Consider the following 18,427-nt stretch of genomic DNA (forward strand, 5'->3'; position numbering starts at 1 on the left):
TCAGGAACAGACTGGAAAGAGAAGTTGCTGAATTGGAACTCATTACCAAGCTTAAAACCATGGAGCCACCTGGGATGAACAAAGACATTGGATTCTTATCTCATTATGCATGATCAAGCTTTCTTTAGCGCCTCAGCCCTTGCTTTCCCCCCGCAGGACCAATTGCAGTCACCAGCAGTCATTAACAGCCATCTACAGGTTTACCACTCCCATCAGCCCATCACCCATTCCCACCCCCACCCCCTCTGTATATACATAAGGGTCTGACTCTTCTGTTTCAAGTGTATCTGAATAAGTGTGCATGCACACGAAAGCTCATACCAAAATAAAAACTTAGTTGGTCTCTAAGGTGCTACTGAAGGAATTTTTTTATTTCACCAGAGCATGTTTTTCAGGGGCCAGGGAATAGACTGTTTTTGTGACTGAGCAGATCTGGTGAGTCACCCTCACAAAGCAACAGTCAGCTAGGGGGAAAAAGCCTTTCCTGCAGTTGTTATTATTATTTTTCTTGTTGTGGGCAACTGGCCTTTGGATTTCCATGCACCTCTGCAACTAGGAAGCTGTCAGATGATGCGTAATGAGGTTGCAGTCTCAGATGCTATCTCCAGTTGCTCCTTACTCATGCTCGGAGAGAGCTTGTGTTTCATCAGTTCTTGGCTTTCAGAAGAAGGAAAAGTGCCCCGGCAGCATCACGGAGACTCAGAATTCCCAACAATTAAAACAGCGAGGTGACTCTTCGGTTACGAAATATGGCAATACCAATTTTGGAGAAGTTGCCGCCCCACTTGTGAGCCACAATGAGCTTAAAGAAGGTGACTTTTGTGGCATCCTGTTTTGGAAGGGACAGTGTTGTTGGGGGTGGAAAGGAATGCAGCCCCCTTTCTGGGTCGACCAGGCCGTCCTTCCCTTCCAGTGGAATGTGCATCCAATTTTCACCCCGGTGAAAGAAGTGCAGCAAGAGGAAACAACAGGCTCAGGTCCCATTCCCCTGTGCTACATTATACTTTCACTGGGATGCATCCAGCTCTAGGTGAACATGCAGAAGTTCTCATCCGTCATCCCTGCCAAGCAATAGAGTGGGGAGGAGAGTGCATGGGGGGGGGAATCGAAAGTACGGGTTGTTGTTGTGGGTTTTTTGTAAAATATTTTCCGCATCCCCAAATGGGAACATTTGCAGTGAAAACCAAACCTTGCCAACATTCAGCATGGCCCTACTTGTAACGCTCCCAGGTCCGTTGGACATCATTCTCTCTGCAGTTGTGAAGCTTTAGCACGTTGCAATGTGTTCTTTTGTTAATGCTTAACAATTAAGGAAATTCTTAACAAAGGAACTCCTCCCGTGGCAGTGTCTCACCAGTTCCATGCTCCCATCATTTTCTTAAATCACGAGCAACTGTTATTATTATTATTTTGCAAAAAAGGGATGCGGGTGGCGCTGTGGTCTAAACCACTGAGCCTCTTGGGTTTGCCAATTGGAAGGGCGGTGGTTCGAATCCCCGCAACGGGGTGAGCTTCCATTGCTCTGTCCCAGCTCCTGCCAACCTAGCAGTTCGAAAGCACGCCAGTGCAAGTGGATAAATAAATACTGCTGCAGCGGGAAGGTAAACGGCATTTCCGTGCGCTCTGGTTTCTGTCACGGTGTCCTGTTGCACCAGAAGCGGTTTAGTCATGCTGGCCACATGACCCAGAAAGCTGTCTGTGGACAAAAGCGAGATGAGTGCCGCAACCCCGTAGTCGCCTTTGACTGGACTTAACCGTCTGGGGTCTTACACACAACATATTCTCCTTCATTTGTTTTAACTATAGTCCGAGGAAGAGTTCTGTGAAAGCCAAAAGCAGGAGTGGGGAATATGCAGCCCCCACAAATGTGGTTGGGACTACAAATTCCACCATCTCCGACCGTTGGCTGGGGCTGTTGAAAGTCCAACAACATCTGGAGAGGTGTCTCTGTCTGAAGCAACCACACTTCTTTTTGGGTTGGCCCTAAGAAAGGTATTGTTCTGTTACTATCCCTTGGATGTCCTTCAAAACAGATCAGCGTGGCTGCTTGGCTTTTCTGTGTGCTTGCTTTGAAGAGTTATCAATAAGCTACATTCGGTTTTCCTTCCCAAGTTCTGCTCTGATGAACTGTGAACCTACTGGCGACTGGCCACAAATTAAGAGCATGAGTGAAAAACCCCAGTTTCCTTAGCAACCAGCTGTTTCCCCCTCCTCAATCCAGTTAGCTATTTATTAACAGAGGACATGGGATGGGGGGACAGTGAGTGCAGGGGTGAAAGTCTGTCCGTCAGTTCCCAGCGCTGCATATGAAACTGGAGGAGCTGCAATGATTTATCATGGAACTGTTGGTTCTCTTAGACAATTAAGGGAATCTTAAAGTTGATGATTTCTAACCCTTGGCTGCAGAGGAAGGGCGTTTCGCATTGAAAAGTAGGAGGTAGTCTGGAGCAAAGTCAAATCAGACAGTTTTGACATGGATATGTTTCCATTTTTTTCTCAGTAGGGAGAGTATCTCCTCCCATGACTCACTGTTCATTGTGGCTGGGCTATAGTCTCATCTTTAGAACTTGGTTATATGTCACTGCACGTCTGGAATTTGTTTTTGTTTTTATGCTGAATATGCACCATATATGCTTCTATTATTGTTTATATGGTTGTGTGTTAGAGTGTATATGCTCCTTAAAACAAAGGTTACAGTCACCGAAATGGAAACTGATGGACTGGCTGTGATTGATTCTCAGTTGAACATCTGGCTAGTTCAGATGGCAACCTTGAGCTATGTTGAGAGCTTTGAGAAAGAAGAAAAGTCACTTGATCCAGGGACAGACTGCCTCCCTCCCTCCCCCCCCTCTCTCTATATACACACACAGTGGTGCCTCGCAAGACGAATTTAATTCGTTCCATGAGTCAATTCATTTTGCGAAAAATTCGTCTTGCGAATCGCGGTTTCCCATAGGAATGCATTGAAATTTCTTTTTTTTTTGCCCATAGGAACGCATTAATTAAATTTCAATGCATTCCTATGGGAAACCGTGATTCGCAAGACAAATTTTTCGCAAAACGAATTCGTCTTGCGAGTCACCATCAGATCGCAAGATGCATTCGTCTTGCAAAAAATTCGTCTTGCAGGGCATTCGTCTTGCGAGGCACCACTGTATATGGACCTGTTCTGACCTCTTTTTCTTAATGGTGACTGCTCCGGCTGCATAGAGAAAGCGTTCCAATTGTGCAGATAAAATTGAACGTAGAATTCTACAGGATGGGGTATTTAGTGTGTGAAAACAGTCCAGGTCCAATGATCCCCAGGCATGCACCTCCAAATGGTGGAGATGTCAGGTGCCAGCATGACCAATGGTCAGGGGAGATGTTCCCCAGTAACACCAGGAGGGCCACATTATTGTGAGCTGCTTTGAACTTGAAGTACGTTGTTGGAAAGATGGGATACATGATTAAATTTAATTAAATAGAAAAGCAAGTTCCCCGCCCATGGTTTTACAGCATGCAGCTACTAACCGGTGAAGATGGTAGCCATCCATTGCATGAACTCCCTGATGCCATGTGGGTTGTTGCCAGTGTTAGAAACTCAGATATAAAAGCTAGGCGCCAAATGGCTTCTTAGAGCAAGGAGTACAGTCCCCCAAACGGAATATCTAGTTGTCATTTTGGGGTAAGGCAGCTCTAAAGTCTTATAAAGGATGGCTGACTGTGATTGATTGCTAGTTCAGATGACAACTTTGAGCTCAGTTAAGAGATTTGAGAACTTAAGGAAGAAAAGATTATTATTATTATTATTATTATTATACCCCACCGATCTGGCCTATTCCGACCTCTTTTTCTGAATGGTGAGGGCTCCTCAGGTTGCACAGAAAAAGCAATTTAGTTCCAGAAATTCATTCTGACTGTGCCGATAAAATATAACGGATCGAATTCTACAGGATGGGGTATTAGTGTATGAAAAAAGTCCAGATCCAATGATCCCCAGGCATGCATCTCCAGGTGGTGGAGATGTCAGGTGCCATCCTGGCACCCGGGCACCTTCATTTGGTCGCAAGTGGTTGATAGCTGAATGCAAAATGCGCCTGACACCTGGCTAATTTCGAAGACGCCAGAAGTGCTTAGTGGCAGACCTTCATCGTTGTCCTTTGGTAGGTCCGGCTTCTGCAACTCTTCCCCCCAAGTTGGCCATGGTTGCACTCCTGAAGAGCTTAGTTTGGATTTGCCTGTGTCTAGGTACCGCATGACGCTGTAGACATAGAATTACTTGAGGCAGTTTTAAAGTGTTTAAGGTTATTCGAGTACTAGAAATATCCTATCAGTAGCAGGAAGGCACCTTGACAACTGGGTCATTGTGAAATCAGTTTTGCTCGGCTTCTGTGTTACAGGTATCACTCACCAAAAGAACAGAATGCTTTGATCTTCTTTTATCAAAAGCCTGCCCTCTGTTTTCTTCCAAAGAATGAAGAATTAACAGATGGCGGCTGTACCGAAACTTTTCATGTTTCTAATCTGATGAGATAAAGAGCTCCTGAAAAATATCTAGCCAGTCAATAGTTAACACTGAACGGATCTGGGAACATTCAGTGGCCATTTTAAAATGTACTCTCAGTATATCATATAAAAAAACCTAGCATGTTACATCCAGCAAGTGAGACATGAATCCAGTTGTCACAGGGTGGAGTGTTTCCTGCTCAGGATGCCCATTCGAGTTCCACTCCACCCACCCCAGTTTTCCAGTCAACCCTGGCAAGAGTCATTCAGTATTTTGTACTGCCTGAGCATCCTTGCTGACATATTTGGGGGTTCCCCACCTTGGGATCTTCCCACTGAAAAGTTGTTTGTACTTCTGTAAACCTCGGGGATTCCCTGAGCCTCTGTTACTTCCACCTTGTGTGTGGATGGTGCCATTCTGGCTACGTAAGGATGGTCAACATGAGTACCCTGTTTCTCATATTTTAAGACATACCCATAAAATAAGCCATAGCAGGATTTTTAAGCATTCAGGGAATATAAGCCATACCCCGAAAATAAGACATAGTGATAGGCGCAGCAGCAATGCCGGCCGTGGCAGGAGGAGGAGGAAAAAAAATAAGACATCCCTTGAAAATAAGCCATAGTGTGTTTTTTTGAGGAAAAAATAAATATAAGACATGTCTTATAATATGAGAAACACGGTAATGGCCAATACCCAGTATGTTTCTGAGCACAATTCAAAGTTTTGGTGCTGACCTTTAAAGCGCTAAACATTACAAGCATTACTCAAATCCTGCCAAAGATTTTAGTTGTTTACAGTGTTCTCTTAGATCAGACATGTCCAACTCCCAAAAGACTGTGATCTACTCCCAGTATAAAAACAAAAAACAAAACACTGGCAGTGATCTACCCATTTTCATTGGAGGGAGGAGGAGCGTGTGTTGGGTGGGTGGATTGCCCAGAGTTGTTGAGCTTTTTTGGGGGAGGATTGCACAGTTTTTTTAGCCTTTCCCCTGTAACTTTTTGTACATGATAAGGATCCCACGATCTACCAGGATCAGACGGGTATCTACCAGTAGATCACGATCTACTGGTTGGACATCCCTGTCTTAGATAATTTGTAAATTTCTCCCATTCCCTATTAAAGTTTCTCTCTTTTTGGTTTCTGACTTTCCCGGTCATTTTCGACATTTCGGCAAAGTCCATCATCTTCATCAGCCATTCCGCTCTGGTCGGGACTTTATCTTCTTTCCATCTCTGGGCCAGTAGTATCCGCACTGCTGTTGTCGCGTACAGAAATAGTCGTTTCTGCTCCTTTGGTATCTCTGGACCTAAAATTCCTAGTTAAAAAGCTTCTGGTTTTCTCACAACATTATTTTAAACATTTTTTTCCAACTCATTATAAATCATTTCCCAGAATGCTTTTGTTCTCTTTCACGTCCACCACATGTGGTAGGACGTATCTGCCTTCAAATCTTGAGCCTCTCCATCATTAAGCTGATCCCATGGTGTGCTTTTAAATCACCTCGAGATATGTATGGGAAACGAAATTCTTATATTAATTTAAATAATAATAATGATCTGGGTGCCTTCTGGCAGGGCGTGTGGAGAATCTCAGCATGATACTTTCCCTTTCTCCTTTCATCCTTGGCAAATCAAGAGTTCTGGCAGCAGCTTCAGAAACCTGAATCCTGTAATGGCACACAGAAAGATATCATTTGATTATGATTTTATTTCCTAAATAAGGACCAGCTTGAGGTTATCTTATGAGCTCCTTGATATGGGCCACCCATTACATATGTCAGCATTAATATCCCCATTTTTAAACCCCCAGATTTCATCCCAATTTACACAGCTTAGAGAAGGACTTGGTAGATGAGAGAGGAAGCGTTCTCACTGCCTTTCAGAGGTTTCTTACTAAAGGGTTAAGACAGGAGGCAAGTCAGCTGTGTTGTACCTGTTAATGTTTTCAGATACAGCCAAGTTCTATGGGTGGGAAAATCTCGCTCTGCCTCATTCATCATCGCCTGCTGGTTCCTGTGTGTCTTAAAGTAATAGAGCTTGTGTTAGCAAAATGTGGTTTTGGAGGAAAGAATTGATGAAAGGCTGCTAACTCCACCTCATTTACTGCTAGAATGGGGGATTCCAACCTGGCTTACTCATGTTTGCATTACCATGGTGCCCCGTGTAATATTTTTCGCAGTTACTTGAATTGTGTGTGACCAGCTGTCTATAAATAGCACTTACATTAAGTACTTACATGCCACACAAATTCTTTCTCCCTTCACCAATAAATTTATAGGACGCACATAAATCTTCACCGAGAAGTCATACATTGCAAAATAACATATATATTTTTTTAAAAAAAAGAAGAAGATCCCATAGCATTTAGAAATCAACTGAACATGTTTTGACACCTGTCTACAGATGATTTCCCACTTGTGTCATATTTTGGCTATCATCGCTCTCCGAGAACTTGAGCAACTCCTTGTGAACTTTTGAACCTCTGTAGTCTCCTTCACTCATTGGGATAAGAATTTACATTCTTCCAGCAGGTAGCTCTCTTTCTCTCTGAATTAGCATTCTGATCGTAGCCCCAAACGGTGGGAAATGGGAACAGTGGTCTGCCCTTTTAGACAGAAAAGAATGCCATGTTAATGCCTCCATGTAGATAGGAGCTTTTGGTCGCGGGCCAAATCCACAGAAATGTAGATTTATGGTTCTCAGAGAGAACTTGAGGCTTCTTTGCATGGCGAGTTGCACCAAACAATTCACTCACTGTGCACAGGTAGTTCAGATAGATGAGTTACTGACACCTCCAGTTTATGCTTCTTTGATGGCAAGATTTTGTGGATGGTGGCAGTTGGTAAACATGAAGCTACTGACTTTGAAAGACAACTAAGGACTAGGGGGCCAGCACCCTTGCTTGCAGGTGCTGCTATGCAGTGAAGGCATGAGTGCTGTGGGCAGTGTGTCTACAAACTAATAGTTTACAAGCTATTGTATTACCAACCTTACTATATGCTTGTGAAACATGGACCACTTATAAACACCATCTCCAGCTCCTCGAAAGATTCCATCAACGGTGTCTCCAAAAATTTTTACACATCACTTGGGAAGACAGGCGAACTAATACCAGTGTACTGGAAGAAGCAAAGATCACCAGTGTCGAAGCCATGATTCTTCAACATCAACTTCGTTGGACTGGTCATGTTGTGCGGATGCCTGATGATTGACTTCCAAAGTGACTACTGTACTCTATTCCGAACTTAAAAATGGAAAGCTTTTTTTAAAAAAGTAAAAAAATGGAAAGCTTAATGGTGATGGTAAACAAAAGAGGTTTAAAGACTCTCTTAAGGCAAATCTTTTAAAAAAATGTAGCATAAACACCAACAACTGGAAAAACACTGCCCTGCAAGCACTCCAATTGGAGAACAGCCTTTACCAAAGGTGTCATGGGCTTTGAAGACACTCAAACTCAGGACAAAAGGGAGAAATGTACTAAGAGGAAGGCATGTTTGGCAAACCCTCGTCGTGATCAACATCCTGCCCGGAAACCTATGTCCCCACTGTGGAAGGATTTGTGGATCCAGAATTGGCCTCCACGATCACTTACAGACTCACTGTTAATGGAAGACAGTCTTACTCGGCTAAAAGTGATTGCCAAAGAAGAAGATGTATTTCTGATGTCATGACCCATATTTGTGCTGGGCAGCTGAACAGTGATGACCACATAGCCCCTGTAGCTCTCTGTGCTTCCATGGATGAATATCCACTGATAAGGATGTCTACTTTCTCTTGGGTACTCGTCAGTCACAGCTCCCTCTTCCCTACCAAACTACCTCATCTGCTGGAAAAGGGATACTTGAGGTCCTTGGCAATAGATAACCCCCAGACCCTTACCTGGTCTTGCCACAGGTGAGACCTAGAACACCACAGAATGCTCCTCACTTGTTCATTTCTGTTTAGGCCAACATAACTTGCCTCCGCTGGGAAAAAGCAGCTCTTAATTTTTTTTTTTTAAAGTAACATGAACAGTTTGATAGGCTAGCGTGAAATGTCAGGCACACTATTCAAAGAAGAATTTCTCAATTCATTTTAAAAAATTAGGTGGGCGTGAATTGGGTAATTTTGATGTTAAAGTTTATACATGCTAGTTGATGCATTGATATTGAATTGATTAGGTTTTAATATCAAAATATTAAGGTTCCCATGATAAATGGCATGTTCATGGGGAAGTTATGATGCTATGTTATATCCTGCACATGGGCAATATCCAGTCATATAAGACCTAGCTCTGAGCTCCAAGAACCACAATAAGTTTGCAGCAATAAAACGGCTAGCATGTTTGCAAATTGGTTTCAAATTGGATGAGGAACAGCTTGTTGAGATTGTTGGATTGTCTCGCCAGAGTGGTGCATGCTCTAGTTATCTCTCGCTTGGACTACTGCAATGCGCTCTATGTGGGGCTACCTTTGAAGGTGACCCGGAAACTACAACTAGCCCAGAATGCGGCAGCTAGACTGGTAGCGGCCGCCGAGACCACATAACACCGGTCCTGAAAGACCTACATTGGCTTCCAGTACGTTTCCGAGCACAATTCAAAGTGTTGGTGTTGACCTTTAAAGCCCTAAACAGCCTCGGTCCAGTATACCTGAAGGAGCGTCTCCACCCCCATCGTTCTGCCCGGACATTGAGGTCCAGCACCGAGGGCCTTCTGGCAGTTCCCTCGCCACGAGAAGCCAAGTTACAGGGAACCAGGCAGAGGGCCTTCTCAGTAGTGGCACCCACCCTGTGGAATGCCCTCCCACCAGAGGTCAAAGAGAACAACAATTACCAGACCTTTAGAAGGCATCTCAAGGCAGCCCTGGTTAGGGAAGCTTTTAATGTTTGATGAATTTCTGTATTTTAATATTTTGTTGGAAGCTGCCCAGAGTGGCTGGGGGAACCCGACCAGATGGGCGGGGTATAAATAATAAATTATTATTATTATTATTATTATTATTATTATTATTATTATTATTATTATTATTATTCCTGCATTGCACGGGGTTGGACTAGCTGACCCCTATTGTCCCTTCCAACTCTATGATTCTATGATGATGTGTATAATAACACAATATAAAAAAAGATTTTCTGTTATCTCCCTTTTCTGCTTTCTGCCACAAATATCCGAAGTGTGGAAACTTTGCTGTTCTGGTGGATTTCCATGTTACGTCGCGTGACTCCAGTAAGGACACTGTATGGTTTTCTGATCGTAAGAGAGAGGTAAGGCTCATTAATTTGTGCTTCAAAAGCACACAGTTTAAGTGGGGGAAGCAGGAGATTGCCTTGGCTTATTCACATTTGGTTATTGCATGTTCCTAATATCTTGGGAATTTTTATTTGTGCTGCTGGAGGCTCCCTTTTTTTGGAATTGATATGATATTTGAAGATACTGCAGGGAAAAACTCTGGAAAAGTGACAAAGTTTACAGCATGTCATTCTTTGGAGGAAAACTACCTGAAAATGATTCACAGATGTTATTTAACTCCAAGTAGGCTTGCTAAGGATGTATAAGACTGAATCAGATAAGTGCTGGAGATGCAAAGAGGTGGAGGGAACGTTCTTTCATATGTGGTGGACTTGTAAAAGGGCAAAAGAGTATTGGGAAATGATCTACAGTGATACCTCGATTTAAGTCAGGCATCCCCAAACTGCGGCCCTCCAGATGTTTTGGCCTACAACTCCCATGATCCCTAGCTAACAGGACCAGTGGTCGGGGAAGATGGGAATTGTAGTCCAAAACATCTGGAGGGCCGAAGTTTGGGGATGCCTGGTTTAAGTACACAATTGGTTCCAGAAGTCTGTACTTAACCTGAAGCGTACTTAACCTGAAGCGAACTTTCCCATTGAAAGTAATGGAAAGTGGATTAATCCGTTTCAGACGGTCCATGTTGTACGGTACTTAAACTGAAGCGAACTTAACCTGAAGCAAACTTTCCCATTGAAAGTAATGGAGAGTGGATTAATCTGTTCCATACTGGTCCACGGAGTACTCAACCTGAAGCGTACTCAACCCGAAATTTGAGTGTAATTGGTTCTGGAAGTCCGTACTTAACCTGAAGCGAACTTTCCCATTGAAAGAAATGGAAAGTGGATTAATCCATTCCATACGGTTCCACGGAGTACTTAAACTGAAAGTACTCAAACCAAAGCATACTTATACCGAGGTATGACTGTATAATGAATTGGAAAAAATGTTTAAAAGTACTTTCCCCCAAACTCAGAGTCCTTTAATGGCTTTGTTCTCAAAGCCACCAACATGAGTTTGACCAAGCTGCGGGAGGCAGTGGAAGACAGGAGTGCCTGGCGTGCTCTGGTCCATGGGATCACGAAGAGTTGGACACGACTAAACAACAACAAAGGAAGAATAAGGGCAGTGAAATGTTGCATTTATATTCTGCCTTTCCATTTAAAAGACAGTGACTAAGCAGCGTCAGTCTTGATGCTTACCTTTCTGCCTTCTCCTGTCTGCCAAATCCCTTTGCCTGCAAGCTTGAGGGACGTCTCTTTATTTTGACTGATGTGTACAAAGTACAGTACAAAAGCAAAGAGCAGTCACTTTGCTGCCCTTGCTGTAAGATTGTTCTGGGATTTCTCACTAATCTATTCTAATCCATTCTATTATTTCTCTCCTCTCCAATATCCAAAATGCCTACTTAGTATACGTGGATCTAGGAATGACCAGGGTGTACTTAAAAATATATGCTGTTGATTTCAAATCAAATTTAGAACTGCAGCCTGCATTGCTTTTCAGTTTTTTTGCAAGGACACTGCACGATAAACAAATCTGAGAATTCATAAGTGGTTGTTCAGACCTCGTAGAAGATGCTCCAACCTATCTGAAAACAAATATTTCTTCTAGGGTGTCTGCTTGCTGCTAAAAGATGTGGTTGATTCAAGGGTGACGCAGTACCTGAAAGGTCGCAAACGGCACGGACAGTCAAAGGAAACGGAACATGCAAAAGTTAATCCTTTGTCTCTGAAAGGTAGGAACTGCTTATAACAACAAACACAGTGTGATTTTCCCACAGTTGGTTTTTGGCTTAAGCTTTTGAGTGTTGAATTGTCTCATTACCTAGACTTCCATCAAATAGTCCAGCCGAACACCTTGGAAATAGCTGGGCGCCGTTAGAAATTATTTTGCATATGATAATGTTGGCTTAGAGGGGGATACAGTCATTGGGTCAAGCCAGCACAAGGCATCCTGTCCATTGGGGTACAATGGTCCAGAATTCAGTATAAACCCATAAGACAGACAGTCTACCACCTGGGGGGGGGGGGGAGGAACCACACTGTTGGGGTGAATAGAAATAAGAATTTCACTGGATGGCAGTGAATTAGCTAGTGATTGAAAGGGCAGACTAGCAAAACTCGATGGCTCAGGCTGGTCCCTTGGTTTGCTTTGGCCTTATAACTGCCTGAGGACTGTTTCATATAGGACGAACACAGCTTCGTGGAACTAGAAGGGCATTTGTTCATTTTTGCTGGCTTGCTTCTTTAAAATAGCCATAGTGAATAGTGAATAGTAGGGCATCTGGTGAACTGGATTTGCCCCATGAGCCACCAATTTCCTACTGCTATTCTAAAACTTTTTTTAAAAAAGGCTTTCATTTCTTACTAGAAAAGCAAGAAATTGCATCTCTCTGCTCCCCGTCTCCTGTTCTGGGGCTCTTTTTGCCTAGCCTTATTTCTAAAAGCAGCATGGATATCCTTTTCCCATTTTCAGAAGACTTTGTGCATCCCAAGTTTTTCTCCCCATGGCTACTGTGTCTGGAAGGGATAGTGTGAAAAGGGTGTCCTGCAAAGGAAAGGGTAAAATGAGTTTGGAGAACATTTTGGTTTGATCATTTGGATAAGCTCTTAGGAGGTGGGACAGAAAAGCCCCCATCTCCACCCCTCCAGATTTTTGTAGTATGGATCTGCCTTGTTTTCACAACATTTTTATTTGCACTTGCAAATACATTTCTGCATATCCATCCCAATTCTCCTTTGTTCTGCCTTTCCCTCCCTCCCTTGCCTCTCCTGCTGTTGAAATTTAGATTGTAATTTCCTCGGGACGGAGGACTGCCTTTCTTGTTTGTTGCTTTGTAAAATGCCACACACACTGATGGTTTTAAGGAAATAAACAATAATAAATGTATGTGCTGGGAGGAGTTGCCCATGAGCCTGTTTTGACTGGATTATTACAGGCCTAGCTTCTTGGAAAGTGGGGCAACTAGTCTGTTTGCTTTCTCTTCCACACTTTGTAGTCCTAATTTGCACTAATAGCAGACGAGATGGCAAGCCTGTGTCTGGTCTAAACTGCTTCAGACCGTGGTTGGGAGCTCATATGAATGGATCTGGCAAAATGAAAACCTCACAAAAATTAGAAAACTAGATGCTGGGGCGGGGGGGGGGGAGAGTTCTTGACTCATGTTCTCTGTGACATGCTAGTTTCCTGCCTGGATGCTTTTGAAATAAGATTTATGGAAATGTTTTCTCTTCAGCCATGTAAAGTCCCACCTGCAAGCCTGAGGAAGTGCAGTCTAGATCAGAGATTGCCAGCCTTTTTGGACCAAAAGGGCAATTTTCTTTTGACAAAGTAATAATCATAAATAAATAAGAATAAAAATGTGCACCCCACCACCGAGACCATTCCATCGTAACTATCCAACCTCCCAAAATTTCAACACCTCTTATGATGGTTTGACCCCTTTCCGTTTTAACAGTACAAATTCTACAAATACCCTCCATATCTCCTCAAAACCATTTCTCCTGCATATTCCCCATCCTATCTTAATGACACATTTTAATTTATCATTAATAGCTATATCCCACACCTCTTTATACCATTCTTCCATTTTATATTCTGCTTGCCCCTTACACTCCCTAGCTATCACAATTCGTGCAGCTGTCAATAAATTTGTGAGCGAGCCCTTCATAGCCTGCAAACCTTCCATCCCATCATAAATTGATAACAATGCTACCTCTGGACTTTCGGGAATTTAAATTTTCAGCGAAAGTGCTAGGTGCCAATCACAAAATGGCCCCCATGGGGCGGCCCTTACTGCGGAGATCACACCATATTATTCTGCGCATTCACTAGCTCACTGATGTTGTTGTTGTCTAATAGCAGCAGGGAGCATTGTCCTGATCACACTGAGCTCAGTGGTGTAGTGTGGGTTGCCAGAGCCTGGGGCCGTGCAGACGGGGTGGGAGTAAGGGAAATGGACAGAGTACATATGCACATTCAACTGTGTCACCCAGGAGATCGCAGCCGCAGAGATTAAAAAAGAAGAGTCATTCCGTTGTCTGGAGAGGTCATTTTCTGGTTTGCGTGCAGAAGCCTTTTTCAACGGAGCCCAGCGACGGAAGCACACAGCTGTATTCAACACTGAGTGTTGAAATTTTGTGCCTGGGGTAATCGCCCGGTGGCCTCCCCATGCTATGCCACTGACTGAACCCCAAGTCAAAAGCAGGTGCTCTTGCATCAGAATTTCACTGCAGAGAACCCAACCCAACACACATTTGCTGCAGAAGCAGGTAGCAGTTGGGGGGGGGCACACATTAAAGCTCAGCCTCACTCCTCCATGAACATGGCAATATGTGAGAGGCGCATGAATTGGGCTCAAATCCTTTCCCGTCCAGAACTCTCATATCCAGGGCCAGATTTAGGTTTGATGAGGCCCTAAGCTACTGAAGGTAATGGGGCCCTTTATATGGCCAGCTGTTCTTTGTCAACAACAAATTGTCGCTGTTTTTGTGTTGAATATATGCTATATGGTAATTTATGGACCTAATAGGTATCTAAAGCCATTTGCACATGTTGACATGCAACCAGTCCATGCAGAATGTAGGCACCCTATATATTTTTGTTGTTTAGTCGTTTAGTCATGTCTGACTCTTTGTGACCCAATGGACCCGAGCACGCCAGAAAGCATCCATTCTTTGGCCATCAGCCTTCTTTATGGTCCAGCTCTCACTTCCATACATCACTACTGGGGAAATCATAGCTTTAACTATACGGGCCATAGAAATGAGCAAATCAGTGATATTTTAGGGAGCAGGCTAGCAGGCGGGGGCCATGACTTACATCATAGGAGCCTACACAACACAAAACACTGTTGCTGTATGTAGGTTTTTATTTTATTTGTTTTTTATCTTATATTTTGGAAATGTACATCCAGTTTTTTCCCCTTAATTTTTTTTTGGGGGGGGACCCCAAGAGTGTGGGGCCCAAGCTATAGTTTGTTTAGCTTTTACGTAAATCCGACACTGTTCATAACCCTTCTGGTTCATCTCACTAGGTTTCCAGACAAAATTGCTGACAGCACATAGATGTGGGAATAGGAAGGATATATATCCATTTTCACTCCCCAGCCACTTCTCAGGGCTATCTGCCACCCACTGCCCCGATAGAAGGATTGCAGGACAGGGAGTCAGGCAGGCAGCCTGCTCTACAGGAGGGATTGTTGTATTTTTATATCATTGATTGTGGTTTTATATTTATATGAACGTACGTAATGAAGCATCCCCTTTCTCTGTTTTCCCCTGCAGCTTCTCACCACCACCACCACCAAAAAATTGCACCAAAAGCAATTTGAACCCCACAGGAATCAGGGTGTTATTGATGGCCATTGATCATTCTCATTACATCCCTGCTCTGGAATTTTTTACTGGGAGCAGAAGGCAAGCTTTAAATGGAAGCTCTTTTCTGTAGCTTCAAGCTTCGCTGTTGAAATATTGAGCGGAGAAAGATAATTAAGGGATTAGATATCATTAAACGTCCCGAAAATGCAGAGAGCTGGATATGCTAGTAGGGATGCTAAATATTTATGTGCCTACATAGGCTAACAAATGTTACGCTCTTAAAAGAAATTAGCCAGATTAGGCAATCAAATCTTTTAGCACTCCTGCGAACTTCTGGTTCAGCCAATTAACTCATCTACTGTGTGTCACATTTTTAAAAATATATCCTTTCTATTTCAATGTATTTTTTCCCAAATATGTGAGGTTTTCAGTCCCTGCAGCAAAGAAAAATGGCCTGTCTCAAAACAGAACAGAGAAGCAAAGAACAGAGTATTTTCTCATCCAAAATGACTGGGCGGTAAAGGGGGGGGGCGGAAATACAGAGGTTTTGGAAGAGAGCATGAAAAGGCATCTCAAACAATGGGAGCGACAGGTACAGAAATGTTTTGGATCACTGTGGGCTTCCTAAGGCCTGTCTTGTGGTTTTGAAGAAGGCTTTGCTGAATTCATTCGCGGAGCTCTTCAGGTGCCAGTTTTTGCTGGGAAGGGCACACCTGCCAGGCTATTCCGGATAACTCAGCAGCAAAAACGGCATTTTCCCAGGCTCCCGAGGTGAACGGTCTTTAATAGCCGTGGGAGAAGCTTTACGCTGCCCCATCCTGTGCTGCAGATTCTTGCTGGCAGCCTCATCGATGTCCAAGTCAACTTGTTAGGTACTGCCTTAATAAGCTTTCCAGAGGAGGCTGCAGGTGACCTGGCAAGTCCAGGGACTTGCCAAGCAAAGCAAGGAGGCTGAAATACCACTTCCTTCAAAATGCTATAATTAGGGGCAAAACAACACTACTTGCATCACCAAGCTTAGTCCAGCATGTTGTGGTTTCTGCGGTTAACTCGAAAATATCTCCCTCCCCACCCACCCCCGCTCTCTCACATTTTTATTATTTTTTCTGCTTTACAAGTTAGAATACTCATTTAAACAAACTTAAAATATCAATGCATTCCCTTCCTCTCTTTTCCGTGGTTCATTTTGCATAACATAAATCCGTGCATATCTTACATAAACTAAACCATTCATTATTCTATTATCACATCCATCACAACTTATGTACACTGTTGAATTTCTCTTAATGCTGCCAACTTTTTCAAGTGTACACAATTTCCCCCATATATTCAATAAACATTTTACAATCTTCTTTAAACGTATGTTCTTCTTCTTCTCTTATTCTATATGTTAGGTCCACAAGCTGCACGTACTCCATCAATTTAAGTTGCCATTCTTCTTTGGTTGGGACCTCGCTGGTTTTCCATTTTGGGGCTAACAAAACACGGGCCGCAGTTGTGGCATACATACATAACCTTTTTTGACACCTGGGAATTTCCATCTGAATTATCCCCAACAAAAATGTCTCTGGGGTTGTAGGTTTTTTTTAAAGTGCTTTTGAACATTTTTTTTTCAATTCATTATGAATTATTTCCCAGTACTCTTTTACCCTTTTACAGGTCCACCACATATGAAAGAACGTACCCTCAACCTCATTGCATCTCCAGCATTTATCTGATTCGGTCTTCTACATCTTAGCAAGCTTACTCAAAGTTAAATACCACCTGTAAATCATTTTCAGGTAGTTCTCCTTCAAGGAATGACATGCTGTAAACTTCATCTGAAGTTAACTCGAAAATCTCGACAAGACGTCTTGCCTCCTCCAACCTTAATTTCTTTGCAAATGGTGTTGTTTTAAATGGCACATGTCATTGACTGCTTCTTTGGCTGCATGGAACAAATACAGGGAACTGGACGCAGAAGACAGGGGCAGATTCTTAATTCCCCCACCCACTGCGGGCACGTTTTGTCTGCCAGTCGCCTGATGCTGAGTGATTGGCACCTGTCGATATTCCAAGGAGGCCATGGTAACTGCCGATCAGCTGGCTGGTGGTTTCAGGGAGTCCATTTGGAGGAAGCGGTTTGGATTCATACTGCCTCTTCGAAATGGAAAAAGTGAGCCCCACTCAATAGTAGTTGATGGGGAGCTTCCTCCTCCTGCTGTTCCCAGTGAGGCTTCTGGTCAGAGATCTCTGCTTGCAGAGGAAGAAACAGTCGTTTGCTTTAAGCTCCTGATTTATTCCTTTGCAGCTGTTCTATTGTACCTGCCCCTCAACCGAGGAAATAAGGTGAGGAAGGCAGGCAGGTGTGGCTTATAATAATATGAGCCGGGATAATAATTATGAGCCAGGATGGGCAAGGAGACAGGTGGTTGGTTTCACTCGTCCAAGCAGCCTGTCCACATCTTGGAGGTAACAGATTGCAATTGATCCCATTCAACTTGACTAGACAGGACTCTTGCACACTCCTGCCCCAGCCCTGCTCCCACGATGGAATCTACCTCTTTCTGAATCTGAGCGACTTTATCTGCAAAAGACTTTGCAATCATTACAGGAGATTTTGAGGTCCTTACAGGGCCCCGATGGCGAAGGTGGGTCTGCTAAATTGCAAAGCACCTGAAAGAGTCTCCTGCTGCTGTTTTCTGCAGATTCAATAGAGGCAGCGAAGAAGGTCCTCTTCGCCATCGCTATCACCGCTTGGTAGGCTCAACGTTGAGGTCTAACCCATGTCTGGTCCGATTCAGAAAGTATTTTCCAGCGCTCTAGCCACCTCAGCGATTGTTTCATCGCCCTCAGCCCTGGAGAATACCAGGCAGTTTGGAGCCAGACATTCGATAGCCCTGGTTAACTGCATTCCAGCGGGCCACCAGGGAATCGGCTAAAAGGCCACCCACATGGATTAAAACATCCCCTACTACTCTCTGGAAACCATTTGGATCCATTAAGTGGTGGGGGTGGACCATTCTAATTGGTCCTACTTCCCTGCAAAGGGGAAGCGTAGCTTGTTAGGGATGGCCTTGCGGGCCAAATTGGGACCCATTTCGAACTGCTAATATAAGCATTTGTGGTAGGCCAGACTGCCAGAGCCCTCATGGGCAGGTGCCTGAGATGATCAGCTGACTGGGTAGAGGGCCATTTCCTGCATCCAGTGGCCCCTAAAAGCTTATTCCACAATAAGTGATTAGTCTTCGAGGAGCCACAAGAATTTTGGTTGTGGTGGCTGCCGTGGGCTAACCTGGAATTTTTTCTTTTTCTTTTTTGAAATGGAAATGTTGCTGCCGCCTAAATAGAAACAGCTATTAAA

The 18,427-nt window shown here is 43.6% G+C and overlaps 1 protein-coding gene across 1 annotated transcript in view; it reads left to right on the forward strand.

Moving 5' to 3' along the window:
* The window catches only part of SLX4IP (SLX4 interacting protein), a 91,029-nt gene that overhangs the window by 44,639 nt on the left and 27,963 nt on the right, over positions 1 to 18,427 (forward strand). Inside the window, exons 3-4 of the mRNA XM_035110077.3 lie at positions 9,649 to 9,738; positions 11,378 to 11,501. Of these exons, the coding sequence (XP_034965968.1) occupies positions 9,649 to 9,738; positions 11,378 to 11,501 (214 nt within the window). The remainder of the gene's footprint in view (positions 1 to 9,648; positions 9,739 to 11,377; positions 11,502 to 18,427) is intronic.

This window comes from Zootoca vivipara, chromosome 3, assembly GCF_965207765.1.
Source record: "Zootoca vivipara chromosome 3, rZooViv2.hap1.1, whole genome shotgun sequence".
In the NCBI taxonomy this organism is placed as follows: Eukaryota; Metazoa; Chordata; class Lepidosauria; order Squamata; family Lacertidae; genus Zootoca; species Zootoca vivipara.